Here is a 25203-nt window from a genome sequence, read left to right as displayed (position 1 = left end):
CTGAATTCACGAGCACATGTGACTGAGTGAAGAGTATTTTGAGGCACAGAAACAGTGTTAATCTGCACTGTGCAAACAGAAATGTGCCTCTGTAGACAGCTGAGACAGAAAAAAGGAAGTTCAGAAAAACACCCACATCTCTTCAAACATAAGTGTCCACAATGCCCAGAAGAGACCAAGACAGAGAGGTCCTCTAGATAATGAATGACCATTGCTATACCACAGATGCATTACTGTTTGGTGTGGTACAGAGTGGAGGCATTCTTCTCATTCTATGAAAACGCCTTGCTGGTTCATTTCCTGTTTACTGAAAGAACCCTCTTTAGTTAGGGTCCTGAAAGGCCTGTGTTTACTGGGGTTAAGCTATGCACTTTCTTCACCAGTGAGCCAAAGATCCGATCTCAACCTGCAAATTTAAGCTCCAACCTGCTCATTATGGGAATATCTTGGTCGGACTGGTCGATCTGTGCGAGATGGGCTGGGCTGTTCTACTTTCACAATAAGCCTGGCCAGCCTTCAGCACGTCCCACCCATAGGCCCAAGCCAATTAGGGAGGGGCTGCAGCAGCACTGTGGGTGAGCAGGAACCAAATTGCAGCACTCAAGGGCAGGCAGAACTCAGTTCTGTTCTATGATACATGAAATCAGACAATACAATATAAATGTTCTTCAAAACGATGCATGAAAGGTGTTGAGTTTGCCCAAATAAGTTAAAATAGTTAATAATCTTGGTGGTGTTAAAATGTTAAAAGCCTGGTAGAGGAGGGGAAAAAATTCTTTATTCACATAACTTGGCATGATTTGGGTGCCCCACAGACACTTCCCACAGCTTCCAGTAAATGGTTCACTAAATAAGCACATGGCCAAACAGGTGCACCTCTTCCAAACACCTGTCACAACCAGGTTCCCCATACTGGCCAATCAGAGACCACCCTGCAGAGCCATGACCATAGCAGGGGGCAGCCCTAAAGCCACCCAACCCCAGATCAACTTCGTTCTTTCATGTCAATGCTGCTCACTGCTCCAAACACTAGTGTTCTTAAATGTTTTATTTTTTATTTTTTTGCATTATGAAAGCAGCTTTAACATGTCTCTCAAACATTGAATCACGCTGTGGGGTTTGTACTTTGCAAAGTATAGTTGGCCTGGCATGAATGCAACTGAGGCTGGGACTTTGAGAAGCATTTCTAAGAAAGATATGGGCTGTTGGTCACAGGAAAGGGCCACAAAGAGTACAGACAAGGGAACTTTGGTAATCTATTCACAAGGCCCTGAGTCTCACAAAGATGAGTGGGGACATTGCCAGCTGCTGTTTTCTCAGAGCAGTACAAACCTGTATTAACAGAAATTTGGCTCTTCAAATAAAGATGAATCTCTGAGTAACTGGGAACAAAACCTACTGGCCACCATTGTCTATGAGTGCATCTATGTATTTCAATAGGTTTGCTTATGTGATAATTCAACTTCACTTAAAAAAACATATTCCAATGTAGAAGGCCTTGAAGCTAGCTTGTCCAAAAGAAAATGCGTATCTGTCATCTTTATCTGAGCCCTGGTTATTAACCTTGTTGTTACCATGGGAGACATTCAGCAGAGTAATTGCCTCCTCGGGTTTGCAGTATACACACAGAACAAGAGGCTGCATAGCAGTGAAAGGTAACCTTGCATCACACTTTCATTTGATATTAAGATAAATTTATATTATCCGGCCATCAATGTAAATAGGAATTTGTTCTTAAAGAATTGCCTGGTAAAAAAAAGACCAGATAATATATAAATGAGAAGAAAAATTTTTGTTTTTTTTAAATCAATTTAACAAGCTGAACATTTAAGACAAATACTGTGAGTCAAATGGTGTCGCGACACATTGTTTTACACATTTATGCTTAAGTCTGAACTTTAGATCTACTTTTCAGTATTATACTCACATTGCATGATGGTAAAAATAAAACCTAAACCATTGCATAAACCACCTACATCACCTGTTTCTTGAGTGGTACTTTCAGTAAAATGGGCCGGAGCAATTTACCCTTCCACTGTAAGTCTTGGAAAACCATTTCATTCTGATGTTTCTGCTCTCTTGTGTCAAGAGAGCTTTCTGCATTTAACTTATTAATGTACTGTATGGTACTGTACATGAATAGAAGGCAGAGTGAAAGAAGAAAGATAGTGGTTGTGTATAAAGGCTGAGCTTCAAATTTGTAGGGGGAGAAATGAGGACATGAGAAGGCTCTTTCTGTAGTCTCTCCCACTGACTCTGAATCACAGCAAAGGGCTATACTTAAAGTAGCTCTCACTATTGGTGGAGCATCATCTGATCTACGACTTCTCCGTCACAGCTCTGATACAGGCCCTCCATGGCAAAACAGCTTTTAGTGTAATAAAGTGGAGTACATCATGAATGTTTAATCCATGTAGTGTTTGTTCCAGTCCTCCCTTAAGTACAGAGGAGCTATATTTTAACTGGTTGTTGTTCAGTGGCCACCCCTCACCTCATTTAAGCCAGGTCCTCAGGCCCTCTCTCTCTGCAGTGCTATGAATTAGCCCTTGTGCCTGCCGCTGCACCAAGCAAGGTAGCGTACTAATCCTCATGACATCACTATTGTGTCCAAGCTGTTCCATATAATGTGCTTATCAAAGGGCTTCTTTGAGTGTGAACGCACTAGGAAATCAGCATGGAGAGCTGGCTGATAGGAAGGCTTTCATCTGCTACGGAATATTTCTGCTCTTACATAACATCTTAAGAGACTTTCACCACCATCGTGTTCCCTTTCCCCTGTGGCGCTGTAGTCTTCACTTGAGGGGACTAAAAGGCCTTTTTAGTGTGGCATCTGTGCTCTGTATGCCATGGTCCACCATTTGGTTACTGTAACATCTTCTCTCTCATTTTTCACCACCTACTGTGAGATGGGAGCAAGGGACTATTAGATAGAGGCCACTATAATTCCCAGACATATCTTGTTTAATCTCATGACCATTACACATTACAAAGTGGAATGATATCAGGATATGAGACTGGATTCATGTCCTTCCTTTTGCACACTCCATTGTCTTGTTACTCAGTGGACAGGAAGAGCAGCAGGAGGAGGCGAGCTCTCAGTTTTACTGTCTGCATTGCATGTCCACGGTTTCTTCTGCAGCTGTGAAAAAAACAATATACAGCAGGAAGCAACTGAATGGTTCAGTGAATAAAAGGTGGAATCATTTCCAAAAGCCATGAAGTTAAAGATTAGATATTATTTTTCTCTCTTACAGTTTCATAATAACAAAAAGGGATAATGGCTCAATGCAAATGTCCGGGCATCATTGATACTTGCCAACACTATTTTGGAAAAGTCAAAGTCTTTCAAGTGTCTTTCAATTCTTGATTTTTGGAATTTTTGCCCATTCGCCGAAATAATTCCAGCTGGTATCTTTTGAGGTAGTCCGTTGGGGATTGTGAGATGTATTTAGTATCATTACCCTCTTTTAGGGTCATCATCTTTTCATCTTCATTATTTACAGATAGTGTGATAATTAATTGTCTACCAGTGAAACGTTTCCTGTGCGAATGTTTGCAGAGCAGGCCAAGAACTGATCCAACCCTTGTTTACCTGTTAAAAAAGTCAAGAAATTACAATCTGTCTTTATAAGTTCACAGGACATGTTTCCATAACAAATTTGGCTTGTTCAGATGTTCCTTTCAAAATGTCTAACCGTGCATTTTGTGGTAAGGAGGCAGACCATGTTTTTCTCTTATGCCTCTTCAGAGAAGGTTGTATTTTTTCAGGTGTATCTCTGTATAAGAACAAAGCGACACCTTCCTGAAGGCTTTTTGCATAAAACGGATTTTATTACTGTCTGGCAATCCTAAAAGCAGTTATTGTACAATGTTTCCTTGGTCTTCCAGACCTCAATTTAATCTCAAACATTAAACGGCCATTTCTTTGTTACATACCAAATCATGGAAATGGCTACCAAAAAAAAGCTTGGCTATCATCTCAGACTTTTGCTGTGTGGATATCAATTATTTTAACTTTCAGAGGAAGCCAATTAGAGGAGCCCATTGCTGATGATTTCTGGGAAATGGCTGAGGAGTCAAAGTAAAAAGAAACTTTTCTAAACTCAATAGGGAGCATTTATCTGAGAGCTCAAATATCTTAAGGTGCCCAAACCTTTGAATGGTGCTTCTACAATTCTTGAAAATAAAATATTACATTAACCTTGAATTGGCTGTTGAAAAGGATGTTTCATTTTTGTTTATACTCATTTTGCTTGAGAGCCAAAACATTTGCTTGCCATTGCACTATATACAGTGAGATTCAGTCTAACACTACTTTGACAATGTATGATCACAGTGAACAATGACATCAAAGAGAGGGCTATGAATCTTAAAGTGAGTCATCCATGTAAAACTTACAGACATCTTAGATCGATATACTTGAGACCAACTTGTTACATGTCATATTGTAAACTGCAAATGATAACCTGCATCTGACTGACAAGATTCCCAATTCAATTAAGCTTATTGAATTATCTCAGTGCTGAATATTTGCTGTGCAGCGAGCAGATTCTTTAGAGATTTAGTTCTGAAACTGTGGCGAGTGACTGACTAACAAAGCTATTAGCTGCCACAGTCAGAAAGAAAAATCTATTAACAAGAAGCAATTTAACTTCAAATTGAGGATGAAGGCAATCCAGTCATAAAATAGAGTGAGAACACAGAATGTTCCACATTAAAAAACGTATACATACATACAACGATGGCCCACAGATGACTGAGGCTTTCTAGCCATTTTGCTCCGCTTCTCTGTCTTCCTCTCTCTCTGATCATTGAGTGGATCATTAGCTGTCAGGGCTATTGAAACCATACCCCCAACCCTGAACTCCCATTCCTGCTCGCCACTAAAATATTCATAAGGACAATTAGGAGTTCCGATAAGGCGAGTACGGAGGGCTGGGGGGCGTGCGGCATGAGAGGGCAGGATGTGCCAGCAGGACGTCAGTTCTGCAACACTCTAAACCCCGACCACAGACCTGTCCTCATCAATCTGAGGCACAGCAGCCTCCCTCTTTGCCCCCAGTAAGGCCAGGCAGTCAGAAGAAGATGGAACAGTGCCAGCAAACCCCCTATTTGCACCCCTATACCAGCAGGCTTAGCTCTGTCCTCGCCTTTGGGCAGGAGGGGTTGGCCACACAGCTTGAACAGTGGGAGGAGGGTGGCACAAGGGCAAGCTGGTTGTTGCACGATCTAACTCACACAAGCTGTTGTGCACGAAGGCAAAGACTCATTTCACTCACAGAAGAAGGTCGTTGAACATAAAGGATGGACTCATGGCTTGTGGTTCTAATGATCTTTAGCATAACTACAATCACTGCTCCTATGCAGCTAGATAAAACCAAATTAGGTCAACATATGACCCATTTCATGTGGTTCATGGCACAATTTATGCCAGGTGTGTGGTTTGAAAAGTTGCCCATAATGCATTGTTACATGTCATGCAACATAATAAATGATGTTTTGTTTTAGAAAGCAGTTAATCCACGAAGCCAATGCAGATTATAGCAGATAATGCACAGAGACAGACCTCTTTCAAGGTAAAGACGGATATAAAATCTTAAATCATGTCCGTCGTGTTCAGCACACGAAACAGAACATAGAAGCCAAAGGTCTCCCTTATAAAATTATTTAATGCGAATCCAGAAACATGGGGCATAATATGATTCAGGGACGATTAATTTTTTTTTACAAAAAAATTATCTGGGAATCACAAGTTTTCTTGGTACTTCCTCACATAGTACAAATACATTTGATATACCTGTAAAACTTTACTTTTACACTTTGATACAAAAGTCTGGCAAATATTTGTTGATGAAATCTTGCCAAGTTGGTGTCTTATCACAACTCTAATTCTCAGCATTATGTGAACAAAAAGCTGTTTCTTTCAACAACACTGTGCGATCAGATGTCTTTAGTCATAAATCTGGCAAAAAGTGTTGTAATTACTTTTGACAGGGCAATGTTGTGACTAAGTTGGGGTAGCTAAAAAGAGATTAATATGTTTATCTTGTGTGCTGTGCTAACATTCCTAGCGTCCCAAAATTCATCAAGCTGTCTCACCAGGTGAGCGTTCAGATCTGTTGTGCCACTGCTGCAACACATCGATGCTCAGAGGATCCATTGTTCCTTCTTTCTTAAAAAAATCTAAAGGATTTCAATAGATTTTATGTTAGATGTGATGGTGCATTGTTTAAACCGTGTCACAGTTATCAAGTACATCAGACATCTTGCACTTGCTGATTGCTAACAAACAACAGCGGTGGGTGTACGTGCTGATCTCATCGTTGGGGACTCGCCAGCTGATAAAATAGTGAGCAGACTCAGCTCAATCTGCACATTGTGTCCGCACGCGTGTTACGGTCCCAGTCTTAGGTTTTACTCGTAGAAAGCGGCGTAGAAATTTCACACTTAATCTGTGAATCTGCAGACAAATCTCAGTTTGTTAATCGACTGTTAAATCGAGAATCACACCATCAACCAGTTTATGGTACATTTTATTTAATCCAGGAGCCAGTGTGCATGTGTAATTAAGTCTTTGAGATTGAATTAAAGTTCCACTTTGCACTGATGGATATATATACACCCCTAACGACTGCCTATCTGCTTTAACTTCAAGGAACAACCATATCTTCAGAAAGAATAAGACAAGTGAACATGGTTTGACTCTAGGTACAAAATAAGACTTATGTTCACACTAAATATTTCTGTTTCTGTGTTGTTGTTTTTTGTTTTTTTTTTACTCATCATACTAAACAACTACCATCGAAGTTCTGGTCCCCCTCAGTTTGATATTTTGCAAACACGAGAAACCAGGAACATTTTGAACAGGGATGAAAAACAGAGGTAGTCTGGATGAAAGATAATTCGCTTTTCTGGCTAAATTACAGCTCTTACTTTTGGTTCTCTGTGGTGAGAAAAGTTTTTAATTCCAGATTCCGAGATTAAGCATTTCTAATTTCAAACTCCAGAGCCTTAGCTCATTAGTGTCCCTGAAAGTATAATGTTTAGATGAAGGTACCACGGCTTGTGGTCTTTGTTGTTGTGTCTCTTTTTCCTGTAAGCTGTCTAAAACCCGTGGTTTGAAATGAGACATATGCAACATAGTTGAGAGGGAGGAAAAAAAGCTCTGACGTCAATGAAGCAGGACATGTGCCAAAAGCAAAAATCTCTTAGCAGTAACCTGGTAACAAGCATCACACACACACACACATGCACTGAGTAGGGACATATAAAACAATGAGATGCGGTACACGATGGACAAAATGACAGTGTCTGTTGATGGAGTAAAGCTCAGCAATTCAAAAAGAACAGAGAAAACAGAAAGCAGGGATGCTGCTGGTTATGGTCAGTTTACTTCCAGTGATCAAACTAATTAAACCACAGCTCCACAATAAAGGACACTGATGCTAGAGATTAGTCTATAGCAATAAACCTGATGAGCATTACTAAAATTGCTTCATTACACTCAGAGAACTCCAAAAGAAGACTGGTGACCCTTTTTTTTTGCCACTAAAAGCCCAGAGGAAAAGAAGTCCTTGTCCTATAAAAAGGGACACTTTGAAACTCAGCATGTTGCTCGCAACAGAACCATTAGTACTGCTCGCTGTGGAGAAGGAACACTTTATAGAGAACTCTCACCAAACTGCTTCATGAGAGCTATTAGTGTGAAGATGTGAGGCTGTAAGCCGTAGTTGGAGAAATAAATGCTTAAATAAACTGTAATATCTACATCACCCCATACCAAATTTTGTAGTTCTTCACACACAAGAATCATACATGCCACATACTAGTGGAACTAAATATTATGACCGTAACTAATATAATCAGAGGTATTTCAGTGGACAAAGAAAACTTTTCTCTCTGTTTTCACTCTAACATTTATTTTCTATTTGCATCATTTCCTACTGCACGAGTCTAAAAATACACACTGGTGCTGTATGAACAGGCGGTGCGTTTGTTTTGACAAGCAACATAACTTAAATCTAAAGCCTGGCCTGGAACGTAAGTGGCTTCTCCAGGTACCCAGAACACTGAATACATCCAGAAGATTTTGGGCCAAATGAGGGGGAGGTAAAAGGATCTCAAGAACATGATCTACGGTTTAATAGGTTCTGCAATTATGCGGTAAAAAGTGACAAGTAATAAGTGAAATAAGTGTTCATCCTTAATTTAGAGGCAGGTGACTTCTTTTGCGCACAGACTATTTTATTTCAAAGTCATTCCTCTGTAATATGGGTCAAAAGTGGCTGACATTGTCTTGCTGAAATAAGCAACATCTTCTCATCTTTAATGGTGTAAGCTACACATACTGTGTACTGATGCATTTCCATGTAGTCACAGATGGTAGCTTTTAAACAGTGCGCTAATAACAAGCCAGCAGATCTTGCTTATTTTTAGCCAGGATAATGTGTGTCTGATATTTCAAAAGGAAATTTACAATTCAGATTCGCCAGATGACAGAACAGTTGCAAACAATGTCTCAGTGCAGGCTGCAAGTCAGAGATTTATTGAGACTTTCTGAATCTTATGATGGTTTGATTATATTCCAAGTTACGCTATGGGAATAATATATATATACATATCTGTGTATATATATATAAATATACAGATATATACATATATATTGAATAAAGCTGAATTGTAATTTGTTTTTATTGACTTTTTACACAGCATCCCAACTTTTGGAGAAATGGGATTCTATGAAAAAAATTTTTTTAATACCACTCCAATAAATCATAGATGCCCAAAAGTGCACATGTTTTCTTCTGTAATATTAAAAATGGGCAGGCAGAAATTTTCATATATATTGAAAAGCCCTGGAAAATCAACATCAACCCAATAAATCTATGTCAACAGCAATGACATTTGATTTAGCTTAAAGGGGATATCTCATCATTGCTGCTGTGAGCTCTGTGGTGCAACAGTCGGGGAGATAGAGCGAAGTAGGAGGATGCTGGTGAAGACCTAGAGGTGGATATTAACCTTTATGGAGACCTGAAATTTAAGTCATTTAACCTATTGCTTCAATAAACTCTTTTGAACACCACACCAAAGGAGAAACATACAAACTTTCTTTTTATTTTCCCAGTCTAAGAGAAAAGTCTCAATCTAAAACTTTTCATTCTCACATCATATAAATTGCAAACGCAATCTATAGAATTGGTTTCTGAATTCTATCTTTAATTCTGCTGTTTTAAGACTCTGTAAACACACAAGCTATAGATAATGACAGAAATCATATAGAAAGGACGAGCTATTCAGCCAGTAAGTAAGTAAGCTACCTTAGACACACACGTTTGATTCACTTCATAGTCGACATTTCTAGCAGCTCACTTGTTTTTAAAAAAATAAATAAGATATAAAAAAACGCCAACCGGTTTCTCTGAAGACCTCAACCACAAACCAAAAACTGAATGTTACAGAGCTGACTGAAATACTTGTTTAGTTAACTTAATAAATGGACTGTGAGAAGAACTGGGTGAAGACCATGTCTAAATCTCACTGCTAATTTGGCATAGAGAATGGCTTATTTGAGATTTTATGAAACACACAAATGCTCAATTTACACAACCTTATGGATTTTAGCTCTGTGTTCACTGATCACTGAAGAAGAAACCGAGCAGTGGAAACCTGAGCAGTGAAGCTGATTCACAGCCACAGATCAAACGTCAAGGGAAGAGGGAAGAGTAATCCTAAACTCCGATGACAGACTTTTTGAACTTCACAAAAAGATTTTATGCAGTTTTTCTGAAAAAATATCAAGACAAAGAATCTGAAACCCAGCCTTGTATAAAATCTTGCCCCTTGGAAATCTACAAAATTAAGTGATGCCATAATTAGGCAGTGAGGTGGCTGTTTCCAGAGAAAAACACCTTGTTTTGAAAGGAAGTGAAGTCAGTTATGCTTCTGACAACAGTGACGTCAGTTTCTTTGGCATATACAGACAAAGACAGAAAATAGTAATCAATGCACTTAACAGCAACAAAGACGCAAAAACATTATACTGTGTGCAGCAACCAGCTTTAACTGGTCTAACAAAACAGCAGATATCAACACTAGTGAACTATTTCATCTATCTTGCCATTGTTAACATATGGACATCCACTCACTATATAAAGTCAATAGTTTGCACAAACACTGAATCTTTGAAATTACTACAGACATAACGTATGGAAATTTATGAATAATCACTCATTATAATTTGCCTATTGTAAATTGGCTTCATCAGTGTTTTTTATATATATTCAAAGATTTGTGTTGACTGTTCACCAACACAAATTAACTAGAGACCACAACATCCTCGACAGACTTCAGAGTGGACTGAGAACTGATCTATTACATATTTTCAAGGCTGCAGCTCTTTTCTCCCATAAATATTTAATCAGAAATTCTGCTGATGAAGGGATGGAATAAATTAACACGCAAATCATGTTTTTGTTCATGCAGAGATGGCAAGGATGCCAAAATCCAAAACAAATTAAGTCATCTCATAATTGTTCAGTTGTAATCCAAACTCTCTGATCAGCACCAACAGCCATCCTGAGAATGCTTGTTTTAAAAAAAACTGTTTAAATTCCAGTTCTAACTCTCTAATATTGGGTCTCAAATTCCACTTATCAAATGAAATGAAGAAAAAGAAAAATCAGATTCAGGGAGTGCAGGTTTTGAGCATTTTTCTGCTCATTTTTGTCTTCGGTGCTCTTTCATCTCCCTCCCAACCCACTCTCAGCTCGTTCCCCAGCCTCCATTTCCAATGAGCCACCGGCATGAGGATAATTGATCAATCATGCTAATTGAAGAGTCTGGACAGCTAGACCACCATAGCAGATGTGCCAATTTGCATTCATTAAGTTTGAAATGAGCCTTAATCACTGCTCAGCCTTTGATTGACGAACATAAATATCTCCTGCCTGAAACTCGCGGTGCCCATTCAGCCCCAAGATTTATAACAGATTCATTCCATAACTGATAACATTTGTTTGTCTTTGAGTTTTGTGCCACTGGAAATACACTTCTGAAACACAGAGTCTCATCTAATGTATCGATTGACTCCCCTTGTTTGAAAAATACGGTAAAAACTTGTGAAAAGGCTCAATTCAGATGACAACACAAGGCCTGACATTCAGTAATGGTCAGCATTTACATATCTTATTATTACGGCTCCATTTCTAACAAAAGTTGAGAGTGACCGTGACATAAAACCTGATGGAAATTATCTGATAATTGTATGCTCATTTCCTCTCACTCCTTCATAAAAGGAGAGGCAATTGTCTGTTTTTCTCAAGTCACTACAACAATGGCCATCCCCTGTTTATTATGAGGGAGATAAGCAGAATTTCCCTATGAATGATCGCAGAGAGTTTACCCTCCCAAATCATCAGGGTAAACACATAAAGGAGAGTGGTGAAATGTCAGTTCTTTGCATATAGCACAGTCGGTTATTTACAAGGCCTTGGTATTTTACAAAGATTGCATTCCAAAAATTGGGTTACAGTCCATTCACAACCTTGATTTTATAGGATTACAGTTAAGTGTTGCCTTCATGTTGATTCCATGTGCCTGCAAACCTGATTAATCTTAACCCGTACAATGCACCTTAATTGTGCTGAATTACTCAAACAGAGGACAGATAGATGCCAAATGGTGCCTCTGAAGTCACTACCTCATTTCAACGTCTCTCCTGGATAAACAGGGATCTTTCTGTGTGCAGGAGAACAGTGCAAGGTTATTGTGGAGCATGAGCAAAATCTCATTATCTCCAAGCAGAGAGGGGAGTAAGACTAAATATTATTAGATTAATCTAATGACTTACAGCAGCATTTTCATTTGTGGTATAAACAGAATTCAATAAGTGATACAATGGAAACAAGCCTATAAAACCTTCTCTCATGAATGCTCTGCCCCGTTTACAATCATATCAAATAACACATTTGTATCCAAAGACGAATAAAAATGATAATATTTTGTCTTGAATAAAATTTACAAGGTTTGACACACATTCAGAGATTGTACACCACAGCTCATCTGTCACCTGGGGTGTTTGTAAGGTTAACACATGCAGACATGCACCATCCCGCACACCAAACACCCGCACACACACCGGCAAAAAATCTGAGCCTACTGCTCTGCTTTGGACTGCGAGCCAAGTTTGAGACAAAGTCCACAGCCCTCCACTGGGTTATCAAACTGTGGCCAAGGCATGCATCCATCTGTGGAAAACATGGAGACTGTTCTCCCACACTGCACAGCTCAGCCTTTATCTACAGATGGTACTACTGAGCAGGAATGTGACCTTTGATTTAGGTTCTCACATGGAAAGAGCTTACCAATGAAAAGTGGGAGAGGCTTTATCTTGCCTCCCAAACTGAACAAATGAGCACATGGTTGTTTGCGTGGACCAGATTGGTTTAACGCAATTTAAAGATTTAGATAAGTGTCCAGTGTAAGTGTCCTCATGTGAGGCCCATTTCACTAGATAAATGAGGGAGGGGGGGATTCCTCCCAACATTACAAATGTATCAACTCCTCAGTGGAGTTTACAAGGAAGTGTTTAGCTGTGGTGAAGCACAGAGATCAGAAATACAGCCAGTTCAGATTAGGATTTCTGTTGACAGATGATCAGATCATAGCTTCCACAGTTGATTGTGTGGCGATGCTGTGAAGCGCACTGAGTCGGCTACTTCAGCCCTGCTCCATTTCTGAACCTTGAGCACATACCAAGCAGGCAAATGGCAGTTGTGCATATTTTGCAAAGATGCTAAATGAGTGAGCGGAGGACACAGTGTCTTGCTTTTGTCGTCTGTAAAGAGTGGCAGCTTCCTTGAGAGCAGCCAGCGGCACTGAATGGGATATGAGCTCGGGAGCACAGGTTAAAACATTTTGCTCAGTGTACATTCCAGCAACACCATGTGGTAGACAGAAATATACAGCAGACGACCACATGCAAAGAATGTGGTCAATCACTCAGAGAGTAAATTATGACCTGATCTCCAAAAATATTGTTTTGATATTCTAAGCAAGGTTATATTTCCATTTCCATCTATTACGGTTTCAAATAGAAAAATGAACACAATAAAAGCAAAACATTTTTAGGCACTCTGCATTGTCAGTATCTAATTAGTGCTTAGTAAGTACATCCTCTTTGCCAAGTAAAATACATTGTGAAATACCTTGGATTCAGCTTGATTCAGCTCCAAGTCTTTCAGTTCTTGTTTGCAATTTTGCCTTAATATTCTCATAAAGGCTTTTAGTTCTCTGGGATTTTCATTTTGTCTTGCATGAACCGCTTCTCTGAGCTCTTTCAACAGTTTTTTAAATTATATTTTGGGTTAATGAGGGGCACGGCAAACCCGTTGGTTCGTGCCTCCTGAGGCAGTCCGTTGTAGATGCTGGTGTGTTGTGGAAGTCAAGACCTTTACATATATGTTACATTTATTAGAATCCTTTCTTCCTTTAACAAGTTCCCCGTGCCACCGATTGTAGCACAAGCCAAAAACTTCACTGAACCAGTTGAAGAAGTGATCTGTTTAAAAAACAAAAAATCTGAAGCTTTCTTTTTCTTTTAACAGGGATGCCTATTCTTTTGCAGTAAATGTGGCAGCCTGAGGAATCAACCAGCTGAGAGGTACACTCAGAGTAAGGGTCCGGAGCAAGCCTTCTTTGAAATAAGACAGCTTCCAGAGTCACGACGAACACAAGTCTGTGGTCACTGTTATGTAACGAATGTAACCATGTATCTTTTATGCAGGAGAGCCCCTGCTCTGCTTTGAAGGCCCCTGATGGAGGAGTGACTGCATGAGGATGCCAGAACACTCCTCTGCAGCTCTGCCAAGCAGGTAATTCACAAGCAGAAGCAGCATGAATAAAAGATAATGGGCCACAGCTGACTCCTTTATGCTGCATGCAATTTCACTAATTCTTCCAAGTGAGTCTTTTCAAAGCAAGGATTCTTGATTTTTTCCCCTATCTCGCCCATCTTAAACTCGTAAAGTCTCTTAATTGTGCAGTAGCAATAAAAATGCTGTATGTGTAGTGGGCAGGTGGCAGTAAAAACCGAGTACAGGGATGCAGTATGCAAAGTCTAATAAAAAGTGTCTTCCTCTATAATCTAAGTGTATTTCAAATAATAGCGATAGGGATTAATGGATCATTCAATTCTGACTGTTTGATTTAATCAATAGGCATTAACATACATTGTGTGTTGCTTTCATGTAGTCAGAATGAAGATACCGGCCCTTAAAGCAGATCTTGAATAAGATTAGAAATCACACATGTGCCAGTGCAAGATGTTTGGAACAGGATGCATCTGTAATCATTTTCATTTACTTTGGCTTTTACACTTCTGGCTGACAATTTTGTTCGCTGGCATAACAAGTGGCTCACTCTTCCGCTAGTTGCTGGGCATGCCAGAGCTGCCAGGAAACCCAAGTGCTTGTTGAGCTTTATAGTGCGGTATGGAACACTGTATGATCACTGAAAAATGCTACAGAAATAGTCGTGCAAATCTTGTGTACTGAGGAGTAGCCAGACTATTGTGCCCTAAAGGTATAATATCTATGGGAAACAAGGTCAGCATTGCTGGCCGGCAGTGACTGTGCGTATGTGCGTGCAGAGATAGGTTTTCCACGTCAGTTGATGAACACAACAGAAGTTTAACTTATCAGGGACTGCAGACCTCCAGTGCACTATCTGCATGGTGACTAAAAGGAAACTGTTACTTGTTCCTGACCATCTACCATGACTATCTACCATTACAGTATTTACAAAGCAGGCTCACTGCTGTTGCAGGATAAGTATATTTTATAGTCTCATTCCAGGACTAAAATAATTATTGTTGTCTAAATCTAATGAGTGTGAACACAGATTTTGTGTAATAAATCATAAAGAAGTGAAACCAAGCTCACTCACCTCCACAATGTCAGAGTTGGTTCTGCTCTCATGGGGTTCGTTGTACTCTGTGTATTTCAGCAGCACTTTGTCCATGTCTGTGCTGGCGTACTGGAACAGTTTGTTAGAGCTGTTGAAAATGATGAGGGCTATCTCACAGTCACATAGTACGCTCAGCTCATAGGCCTTTTTCATCAAGCCAAACTTCCTCTTTGTGAAGGTAACCTGGGGAGCACACAGAAAAACAAAACCATCCATCACAGAAGAAAATGGCTTCTCGAATTCAAAATGAGGATCAAAGTCATGAGAACAAAAGAGACAGTAGTATCTTTGCTAAATCTGAGGAAATGTTAGCACGCTTATCAGAACAGAAATCAGTTCTTCTTCACTGCGTCGTGACATCTTTTTAGCAAATTTAAGAAATATACAAGCACAATTTGTGCATGTGATTTTGTGCAAGCGAAAACGTAAAAAAAAAACAAGGAAAAAAACACAGAAAGTGAAACCTTGTGGAAAATGTCACACTCCTGATTTTAGTTGTGCTGCATGTATGAGCCACAGGCAAATGTTACATCTAGTCAAGGTGGAACTCATTGAAAGTCTTTTATACATAATCAATGTTTGAAAAGCACCAACAACATTTGGCGCTACATGGAATAGGAGTACACAGCAAGATAGAAAGGAAATACTCAAGCAAGGTCCCTCAATTGAGTTTAAGTATCAGCAAATTCATATCACCAACAATTCTACTGTAAACAAGGTGACCGAAAACAAACTCATCCCTCCTTTAAAATGAATGCAGTAACGCAGCACAGGTCTGAAATGTGTAATTAACAGGCCGGAGGTCAGGGCAAGAGACACGAGTCAGCGAGCTGAGTCAGAGCTTTGGCAACATTAGGGGTCCATACATTACTGCAGCCCCTGACTCCATATACGGAAAGCTATCACCGTAGTGCAGCAAAAGCCAAGTAACATGAGCCCTCAGATGGGACTTGGGGTCATACATCACTCCAATGGTAACGCAACCCTCTCTGCAAAGTGACTCTGTCCTGTATCTCTGCAGCTCTGTCTCTGTGGTTGCTTCAGACCCATTCACACATGTCATTATGTTACACCGCCTCTTTACAGTAAGCTACACTCATTTCTAAAACCAAAAACACAATTCATGGGGAGTTAAGATAGAGATGTAGTTGTTTTCTCCTTCGGTTTTACAATGGTTGTTTGCAGAAATTAGCTTTAACACGGTCTTTTCTGAATATATGATTCTTCTGCAATTTGTTTTCTTTGCCATTATGGCTTACGCATGTGTGGGTAAAAGCTGTCCTACAAAGCTATGGCGGAGTGTGTGAGTCTGTATTCTCTATCATATTCACTGACCTACTAAGAGAAGAGTTAAGCAGATGAGCTGGCTTTGTTAAACTTTAATTGGTCACAGCTTGCGGCTATACCCCATTTTGGTAACTGGTATCAGGCAGTGCAATCCTATGTGTAACACGCAGGCAGTGAGGTCAATCCAGCTGTGATCAATTATTTCAAATCTTCCATTCAACAGGTAACATAGAGTAACATAAGACATAGAAGAACCTGACCTCACACCAGTTTCTATTTAATGCACCAATATGACAAAACAGATTCTTGAATTGACAAGGTCTTGGAATGCAATAGCATCTATCCTTAAAGATCAGGAACCAGTTTGAATAAACAGGAAAGAAATGATGCCATTTCAGGGGGATATGCTGTGACCAGTCTCAGGTCTCTCTCTACCCACTCAGTGTAGTTGCAAGACTAACCAACATCCTAGTCTCCTCTGATTAAACACCAGAGCTGCCCACTTGCTCTGTCACCTGCTTGCAAATTTGTTTGTTTGTCTAACCAACTGGAAAGCAGGGACTGCCACAGGGGAAACGATTAACAAATTGTATGCTCTTTAGCAGATGAATGTGGCTGTTAAGCTGTGGAGATGTCACCTTTCAGCAGGAAGCCCAGGATGAGACGGTGAGTGAGGACTTTGTTCCACCTGGATGCATGGCAGAGTGCTGAGTACAGGGCTGCTGACCCAGGCACAGCTTCGTGTCAACCTCAGCAACAGCAGCAGCAGCACTGAGACCTTGCCCCATCCACAAACAAACACTCCCTCTACAAATGCCAGCTTCTGCTCACACTAACATTAAAGGTGACAACTATTATGTACTTGGACTAGTTTTCATCAGTTTGTCAGATTTTTCTCCTTATGTCTAAGAATACAAGCTTAATTTGATAAGTCATGACACAAGAAAGCTTAGAGCACGGACACCAGCATTCGAAAATATAACCTGTCTCCTCCCCCGTGTTGCCTTAGATGACTGGTGCAACAGTGGAAAACCACAGACATCCTTGAGGTGGGAGGTGGGAGAGGCGCTGGTAAAGCTTTCCTATGGTTCACCAAGTCAAAGACACCCACAAAGACTCTCAATGTGGCTTTAAAATTTTGAGTCGTATAATAGAATGTCATACACATCTAGTCTAGCTCCCTGACTAATTCATGTAAATCACAATGAAAAGATTAGCCTCAGTGTTATAAAGCTCCACCACACACTGTACCAGTGTGTCTTACAGTTGTTCCGGGAAATAAAATATCAGTGCAAATAAACTGGATCGATTCCAACTTTGGGTCATTATAACAGCTCAGATCAGCGACTGTAACAGCATTTTATTTAGACTGCACAAGACTGAAAACTCTCTAGAAGCTCTCACGGTTTCAAGATGAGGTGGCAATTCCGCTTTTAATTCACACTTTTTTGCATTTCCACCGACTTCCCAAGTGCCCCACAAACACAACATGTTTACAGCGCTTTAATTGAGCTTGGTAATTTTGTTCTTATATGCAGGTTTCTTTAACTTGTTATGAATTTGGCATGCTCGCAAGCTGACAAGGCTTCTAAATGAGTGTTTCTGTAAAAAGTCTAAATGAAAACGCAGTGCTGCAGCTGTGGCAAGTGTGACATCTTTCCCTTAAGTGAGAGTGAAAATTTGTCTAAATAAAAGTAGTAGCTGACGGAAATCTTTGTTTTCTGCAAATGACAAAATTATATATATGGAAATTATAAAAAAGATTTATGCCGACAAAAAAATTCACCTGTTGGATCATTTTGGATCATCAGTCGTAATTCATCTCTATAATGTTAAATAATTATAAGGGTTGGAATGACGAAATGCGAAACTGATGGAAATGTGACATGATAGGCGGGTGGGTCAAATTTAACCTTCCTATCTATATCTATATCTATATGTAAAATTGCACAGTGCGTCTTGAAATAAATAATCTTAAATCTATAGCAAAAACATACAAGCAAGTGCCTCTCAGACCCATCCAGGAGAAAATTATATAGTATATAACAACATATGCTACAACAAACTCAGACGGACACATTCACACTGAGCTGATGTGTCAATCAAAGGCTCTATCAATGTCTATCCTCAGGCGGGGGTGCCAAGATGACAAACAAGACATCTGGGACTGAGAGTGCAGCTGTGACTGGGGCATGGCAGGAGATGCCTGAGTCACTAACACCTTCAGAGGGGGTGAGGAGCTAGAAGCCTTATTAGAACCTCATGTCACCTCTGACGGCCCCCGTGGCAGACATGAGAACGGGCTTGAGAGACAGTGAGATCTGGCACCAGCTGGCAGAGTGACCCAGGCCCTGTGGCTGCTGCCCTGGCTACGCAGTGCCAGAACGTGCAGGCTTGGGAGACAAGCCAGGGCCACCGTGACTGTCTGCCTGGATCAGCTCTCTGGAAAAGAAGACAGCCTCACTACCCCCATGTGGACATGTCAGGGCTCAGGGGCCTGATCCAGTGGAGGGTATTGACCTTGAAACCTACAGCGGCCGTGACTGATCCTATTTACTGGAGAGGATGATATGCTAGTTTACCAAAGATTCCTGGAAATATCTCTATTGAAAACACGACTGATCCAATTTAAGGATAATTCGCATGTTTAGTTAATTGAAAACTGATTTCGACAGTGTGCTGCATTTCTTAAATTGTACATTCTATTTAAAAAAAATGTCTAAGTGAGATTTCATGAGGAACAATTAATTGATTGGCTTTTCGGAATTAAAGGACAGGCAAACGTCAACTTTCTTTTTGGACTTTTCAAACAGAAAAAGGGAATAATAATGAACTATAGCCCTTCAGTTTAGAGATGCCTGTCAAATTTAAGCACATTTTACAAAACATATTCATCATCTGAAACAATGATAATAAATGCAGCAGTTGTCCCATTTAACTTTTTTCCTCTGTTCCTCTACTGCCTACCGACAGTATTTTTACCTGTCAAACAAATAACAATAACCACCAAGAACTCTGAGATGATTGAGAGGTAAGAGAAAGAAAAAGGAGGGTATGTGCTGTTTTGCTCCCTGGCGAGTGAGCGAGAGAGAGCAACTCTACATGTGCCTGCAGGCATCTGACTTACCAGAGCAAAACCCAAAATGAGCCACAGCAAGGGCAGGCAACCCTCCACCCAGCAGCAAAATCATCAAACTTTTAATGACTTGGACAATTACCCCCAATGAGCCTGCTTAATGGCATCCAGAGGATGTCACTAGACATCGCTCGCTAGGTTTCACCAACGTCTATAATAACTAACAACACTGATGTGTATCCTTTCCTCTCCACTTACATCGCTGCACCACAGCACATAGTCACAATGACTGATGATAGAAGATCCTGGACATGCTTATTGCAAGCCACTGTCTCCTTTTATCTGGTATAGAGCATGAGATCCAAAACTCCAGAAGTCAGATGGTATAAATAACCTCTCCTCTTGTAGGCAACATGTAACCTGTTCATCAGAATCAAAGTAAGAACTACTATATGTAACATAAATGTTAAACAATGCACAGCCGCAAGTGTGCGAGGCTCCAGTGGGGTGCGTGTGACATGAAAGTCATCATCAGAGGACATACACAGGGCTCTTTGTGAACCACCCAGCAATTTGTTGTACCTGTCTTGTCTACTTGTCAACGGACTTGATTCATTGTGTGCATAGGCAGTATACCTCTTTTTATAGACACTGATCTACTAGAACACAGCAGTCCATATGGACACCATGGAGCATGCACGTTTCTGCAGGCGACCAAAGTTGTTGCGTGTGCGGATCTACCATCAAGCATAATTGGTCATCAGCAGGAAGGATACGGAGATGAGGAAAACTGAGGGATGAATGTGTACCTGGGATTCAAAAGGTAATAATTGCTGTGAATAACACAAATCAGGAGAATCGTACAGCATGGTGCTGTCTCTCTTTTGCAATCAGCAAAGTCAGAGTGGTAGATGACTGTGCTGGTGTGATGGAACACCATCATTTATGCAGAGCATGGCTTAGGAACTGGCTCTTTGCAGTTCTACGATATGCATGACAGGACCTCTGCTTCCTTCATGGATCTGTCTGAGCACCTCCACAGGGCAACATGGCAAAAAAGATATTTTGTGTGAACACTATGCATGACATATGCAGAACGGCAAGGTATCTGTCATCTTTTCCAATATATTTCATTACAGTATAAACATGAGTATTATTTGCTGTCTATACTCTGAACTCAACACCCCATTAAGTGTGAAATCAGACCTCTTTTAGATCCTGAGAGGTTAACAGCCCTCCTTAAACTCTTGCAGTGATAACACGAGGAAGCCCCTGTTGTCAACACACAGCATCCCGTACAGCAATACTATATAATTAGCCCACTTTAGGACTTCTTTCATATAAAGTGCTGGAGCATGGAAGGCTAACAGCAGAGTGGCACAAAAATTCAAATTGTTTCCAGACAATGAGGACCATATGCTAATGGATATTCTCCCTTGGTTAGAAGCACGCCCTAGGGAACTGGCACTGTGTGCTTCATGACCTAAGGAAAAAGAAGAGCAATATACACACACATACATCACTTTATACCCAATGCTTTATTTTAGCACAGCAGCCTATTGTAATGGCAGACTTTCTGCTGAGCCAGCTAAAGCCAACTAACGCAGCTGTAATGCCTGCATTCTGCTGATGAACTTTCTCACAAATTATACAGTGAGAACCATTAAAATCTGATGAAAACACTAAACTTTTGGAAACACATTAATAATAAGCTCTGTATGTCTCTGCAGATCCCCCTTTATAATCGAGCAGTGTAGTAAAATGTCCTCCCTAACTCTCTGTATATGATTGTACAGAAGGGATAATCTGACAAGTTTAGTTGCTCCCATAGTAACCAGAAAACGACTGGTTTTCTTTTCAAATTTTCTATTTCCTCAGTTTTTTTTCATGTTACAGGTCACTGCATTAAGACTGGATACCATAAGACAGGAGTGATTCCTCTTCTTTCACCCCCATCCAGACTTAGATCCCAACCAGAGTCAGGTGTTACATTGATAATTGAGCCACACTGTGGATTTTCGCTCCACACTTGACTGAACTGCTTTCATCACTTTAACAGTCAGCAACATGGTCAGAGTACCAACTGAATATCACCATCAAATTTGTCGTGTTTTGAGACCGTGTTAACTAGATGTGCTTTACTTAGATACAGGAAACTTAAGCATCTTCATTAATTGGGGTAATTTATCAAAAACTGCACTCATGCCACTTTATTTTAGCACCTAAATCAAAGGGAACGTAGCTAAATAAGATACAGGCAGGGCTGTGGTGCTATAGATATCCACATCTGTTATTCCTGTCTCAAACAGAGCCATGTTGTAATGTGCAGTGTTTTGCTGTTTAGGATTTTATATTTATCATGAGCAGACAGAGAGAATTCCATCTTTCTTCTCTGTGGCTAGCCAGGAGCAATGCAGCCAAGGCAAAGAAGGGTGCTGCATGTCTTTCTGACCCACCCTGCAAATGAGAGGGTGCTGTGGTGCGGTGGCTGCTCTTAATTACTACCAAACAGCTGCAAACACACATGGTTACAGCACAGGGGCCCAGCCATACTGACCGGCCAGGGGACAAGCCCTGCAGTGTGAGGAGGCCACAGGCAGCCCGCTGTGCTTTGCGCTACCCACAGTTCACTCCCACGCCACGAGGCCCCCGCTGCAGCCCAGCACTCCTGCTGCCTCATCAAGTTCTCTGGTAGAAATTGCAGGGTGGCAGGGGAATTATGTCTGTAAATATGACCACACTGACAATGAAATGTCATGGTCCCTGTTCAGCTGGTGGGGACTTTGGGGAGGGAGGTTTGTCTGTTCCGATCCATGCACACCATGACAGATGCTGAACTTTGGTCCAAGGCAGAAAGGAAAACAGAGGTAGCTCTAACTTTCAGACGACGACAAAGCATCCTGTTAAACAGACTACCAGTAAATGAATATGAGCCTGTAATTGTTAATCATAACATGAGAAAGTATGACGCTCCATGGAAACTGTTCACTTTACCCTAACTTTTCAACAAATATGAACAAGAAGATGTTTGGTCCTCTCTGAAACACACAGGCAGTGGCATAGTTGACCAACACTTTATGAAATTTACATTTTCCAATGATCTATTTAGCAAAAATAGCCATAGATTTAAAGGCATTTAGTATAATTGTTCCACTAGTCTCTGACATTGGCTTGCTGATCATTTTGATGAATTGTTAAGTTGCAAGATATGTGAGAGTTTTGCTACCTGCTTCAAATCCCATGGCAACAGTTCAATTAGATTAACATCTGGTCTTTGTCTTGGCAATTTCGTGACAATCCATCTCTTCTTTTAGAGGCTTTCCACAGTGGATTTTCTAGTGTGCTGTGAATAATTATCCCGCTGGAAAGTTCACGTCAGCTAACACAATGTCTTATATGGTCTTCGACAACTCTCTGATACAGAATTCATAATTGAATCGATGATAGTTCACTGTAATTGTGCTTTTTTCTTAACTCATCTCCTATTCTGGGCAAATTCGTACATTATCTTTGCAATTGGAAACAAACTTTTACATCAAAGGTTACTGGCAGATCCTGTGATGGCATGTAGAGATCCTTGGAGATTTTGTTTGGCATTAAACAGTCTACTTTAGGGCTTGATCTACTGGCATAACCAATTCATGGATAAATAATCTGTTATCTAGATGACTTTGTTTATAGAATGAATTGTTTGCATAAAATCGGATTCATTTGTTCGACTTAAAGATACACACATTATCTTGCAAGCCCACAAAGTCTCATCAAGATGACAGAAACTTCAACAGAAAACAGAAAAAACAGATCCTCCATGCTAGAGGTTTGAAGAAGACGAGTCCAGCCTGTCTTAAACCTAAGGAGGTTCCGTTTACTGGCACCTTTTTTATTTCATTGATCTGAAGGTGTGTTAAATGTAGGGGATACTTGCTTTTTCCATGTGACTGATTATTTTGTGCATCAATTTGCATTATGAGAATGAATACATTATGTAAACTTCATGTGTACTATGTGTTTAAGTGTATCACAGATCGGTTTCCAGCAGGATGAAGTGTTTACTTGTTTAAAGACGTTTGATCAATTTCCACAAAATGCCCTTTTCACTGCACACACATTCAGTATGACTCGCAGAAAGAAAGCCTTACTCACCTGTCTGTTCCTCTCATCCATGATCCTGGTGATCTGTATCTTCTTCCGCCCCATGGCTGGGTGTTTTCTGGTCTCTAAGACGCCTCAACAATATCAAAACAACACGCTTTCTTCACCCTCTCCTCTAGTACATTGTGCAACAGTCTTTCTTCTTGTGTACTCTTTCACTCTTCTCAGTACACGCTTTGCTCTTCAGCAGACCACACCACAATCTGCAGGAGAAAGCAAAACAAAAACAAAATGTTAACTTGATTAAATCAGGTCTCTTTAGGCACTTTATGATGTAGCATGATACTAACATACTATTATTTCTTCTACTCCTGTGTGTGACCCTCAGCTGAAGTCAATGAAAATTCAGCTTCGTATTTACTACACAGAGCAAGGGCAACTGAGCCTCATGGACTCAGACCTAATGTGGAGTTATCTGCTCTAAGCAATGGGCTTAGTGGCCTATTGTTCAAAGGGAAAAGTCTGAAATATTGATCATTTTATTACATTGTGAGGAGAGGGCTGGATGAGATGAATTGATAAGCTTGAAAAAAAATTAGATTGAGGATAGTGAATACAGTCAGAGGACCCATCTACAGTAGCCTGATTCTTTTCCAAAGGTAACAAAATACACCTGACGGCCCCTCTAAAACTCACTGGCAAATAGAAAATGACCAACATCTTGGTAATTTTGTGGATTATCTCTCTGCAGGGAGCAGTATCTTCCTTGAGTGGCAACAACCTATTAACTAGTTTCAACTCGTGTGAATTAGTTATCTCTGAACTGCTAAGCTAATATTGCTTCTGTACCTGAGAGCATGTTCTTATACGCATGCTTTTTGACTGATTCTTTCCATCAGACTCTTTGAAGGAAAGCAAGTAAGTGCGTTTTCCAAAATGATGAATTCAACTTAATGCAAGGACACATAATTCAATCCAGTTATCTAACTCTACGTTTTGATCGTATTTGACAAAGTTCACTCTGAAAAGAAAAGATTAGTGTTCCTCCTGCCAGCCGAGATGTTACAGCAATGGTTCCTTAAGTTTTCTGAGCTGACCACACTGATGCCAGCTTTACTCTTAAGATGATTAAGAGAGCACCCAGTTTGATGTTGACAGTAGGCTGGTTGAAATCTCCAGGATTGGAGGAGAAGCCAGCATGGATAAAGAGAATCATGGGTGTATTACCACATGAGCTTGTAACCTGGCCAGTAGCTCAGAGACCACAGTGTGCCTACGGGAATATATAACTCTACCCTGTCTCTGCTCCTGTGCAAAAAGAGATATAGCTCCTTCCCTTGAGGCACATCCATCATTTTAGATCCAGTAAATAGAAAATGTCTAAATAACTGCATTTCTCTTACAGTATGAGAACAAATGTAGAAAGGTTAACAACTCAGGCCATTAGATTCAGTCAGCATTTACGGAGTGAGGAAGCCTGGGGCTGAATTGGCAGTGAAAACGAAAATGACCAGTTCCAGTGGCACACACTCATTATGGGTTACAGATGGACTGGCATTATGGTGTCTGGCTGTCTGAATCGGGGCTCCACTGAAGGCAAACTTGACTGAGATCACCTTGCTAACTACCCACGCATGGCTGTTGGAGCCAGAAAAGAAACCGCCTGAACCCCCACAAAGAATTTCCCCAAACCACATCACAGCAGACCAGGGAGAATGACAATGTTTTAGTTCATTCACCCATTTCACACACAAGCTGACATAGCCCTGTTTGAATTAAAG

The 25203-nt window shown here is 40.4% G+C and overlaps 1 protein-coding gene across 11 annotated transcripts in view; it reads right to left on the bottom strand.

Annotated features, from left to right (window-relative positions):
• Positions 1 to 25203, bottom strand: part of mef2aa (myocyte enhancer factor 2aa) — a 59250-nt gene that overhangs the window by 16852 nt on the left and 17195 nt on the right. For all 11 annotated transcript variants that reach the window (XM_072385786.1, XM_072385794.1, XM_072385787.1 and 8 more), the window contains exons 2-3: positions 23474 to 23685; positions 14947 to 15150 (exon numbers count right to left, since the gene is read on the bottom strand). In XM_072385786.1, the coding sequence (XP_072241887.1) occupies positions 14947 to 15150; positions 23474 to 23527 (258 nt within the window). In that variant the 5' untranslated portion in view covers positions 23528 to 23685. The remainder of the gene's footprint in view (positions 1 to 14946; positions 15151 to 23473; positions 23686 to 25203) is intronic.

The sequence above is a fragment of the Leuresthes tenuis genome, unplaced genomic scaffold (genome assembly GCF_036924035.1).
Source record: "Leuresthes tenuis unplaced genomic scaffold, fLeuTen1.0.hap1 SCAF_5, whole genome shotgun sequence".
NCBI lineage: Eukaryota > Metazoa > Chordata > Actinopteri > Atheriniformes > Atherinopsidae > Leuresthes > Leuresthes tenuis.
The sequence above is the reverse complement of the archived record's forward strand: the minus strand, read 5'-3'. Positions and strand labels throughout refer to the sequence as shown.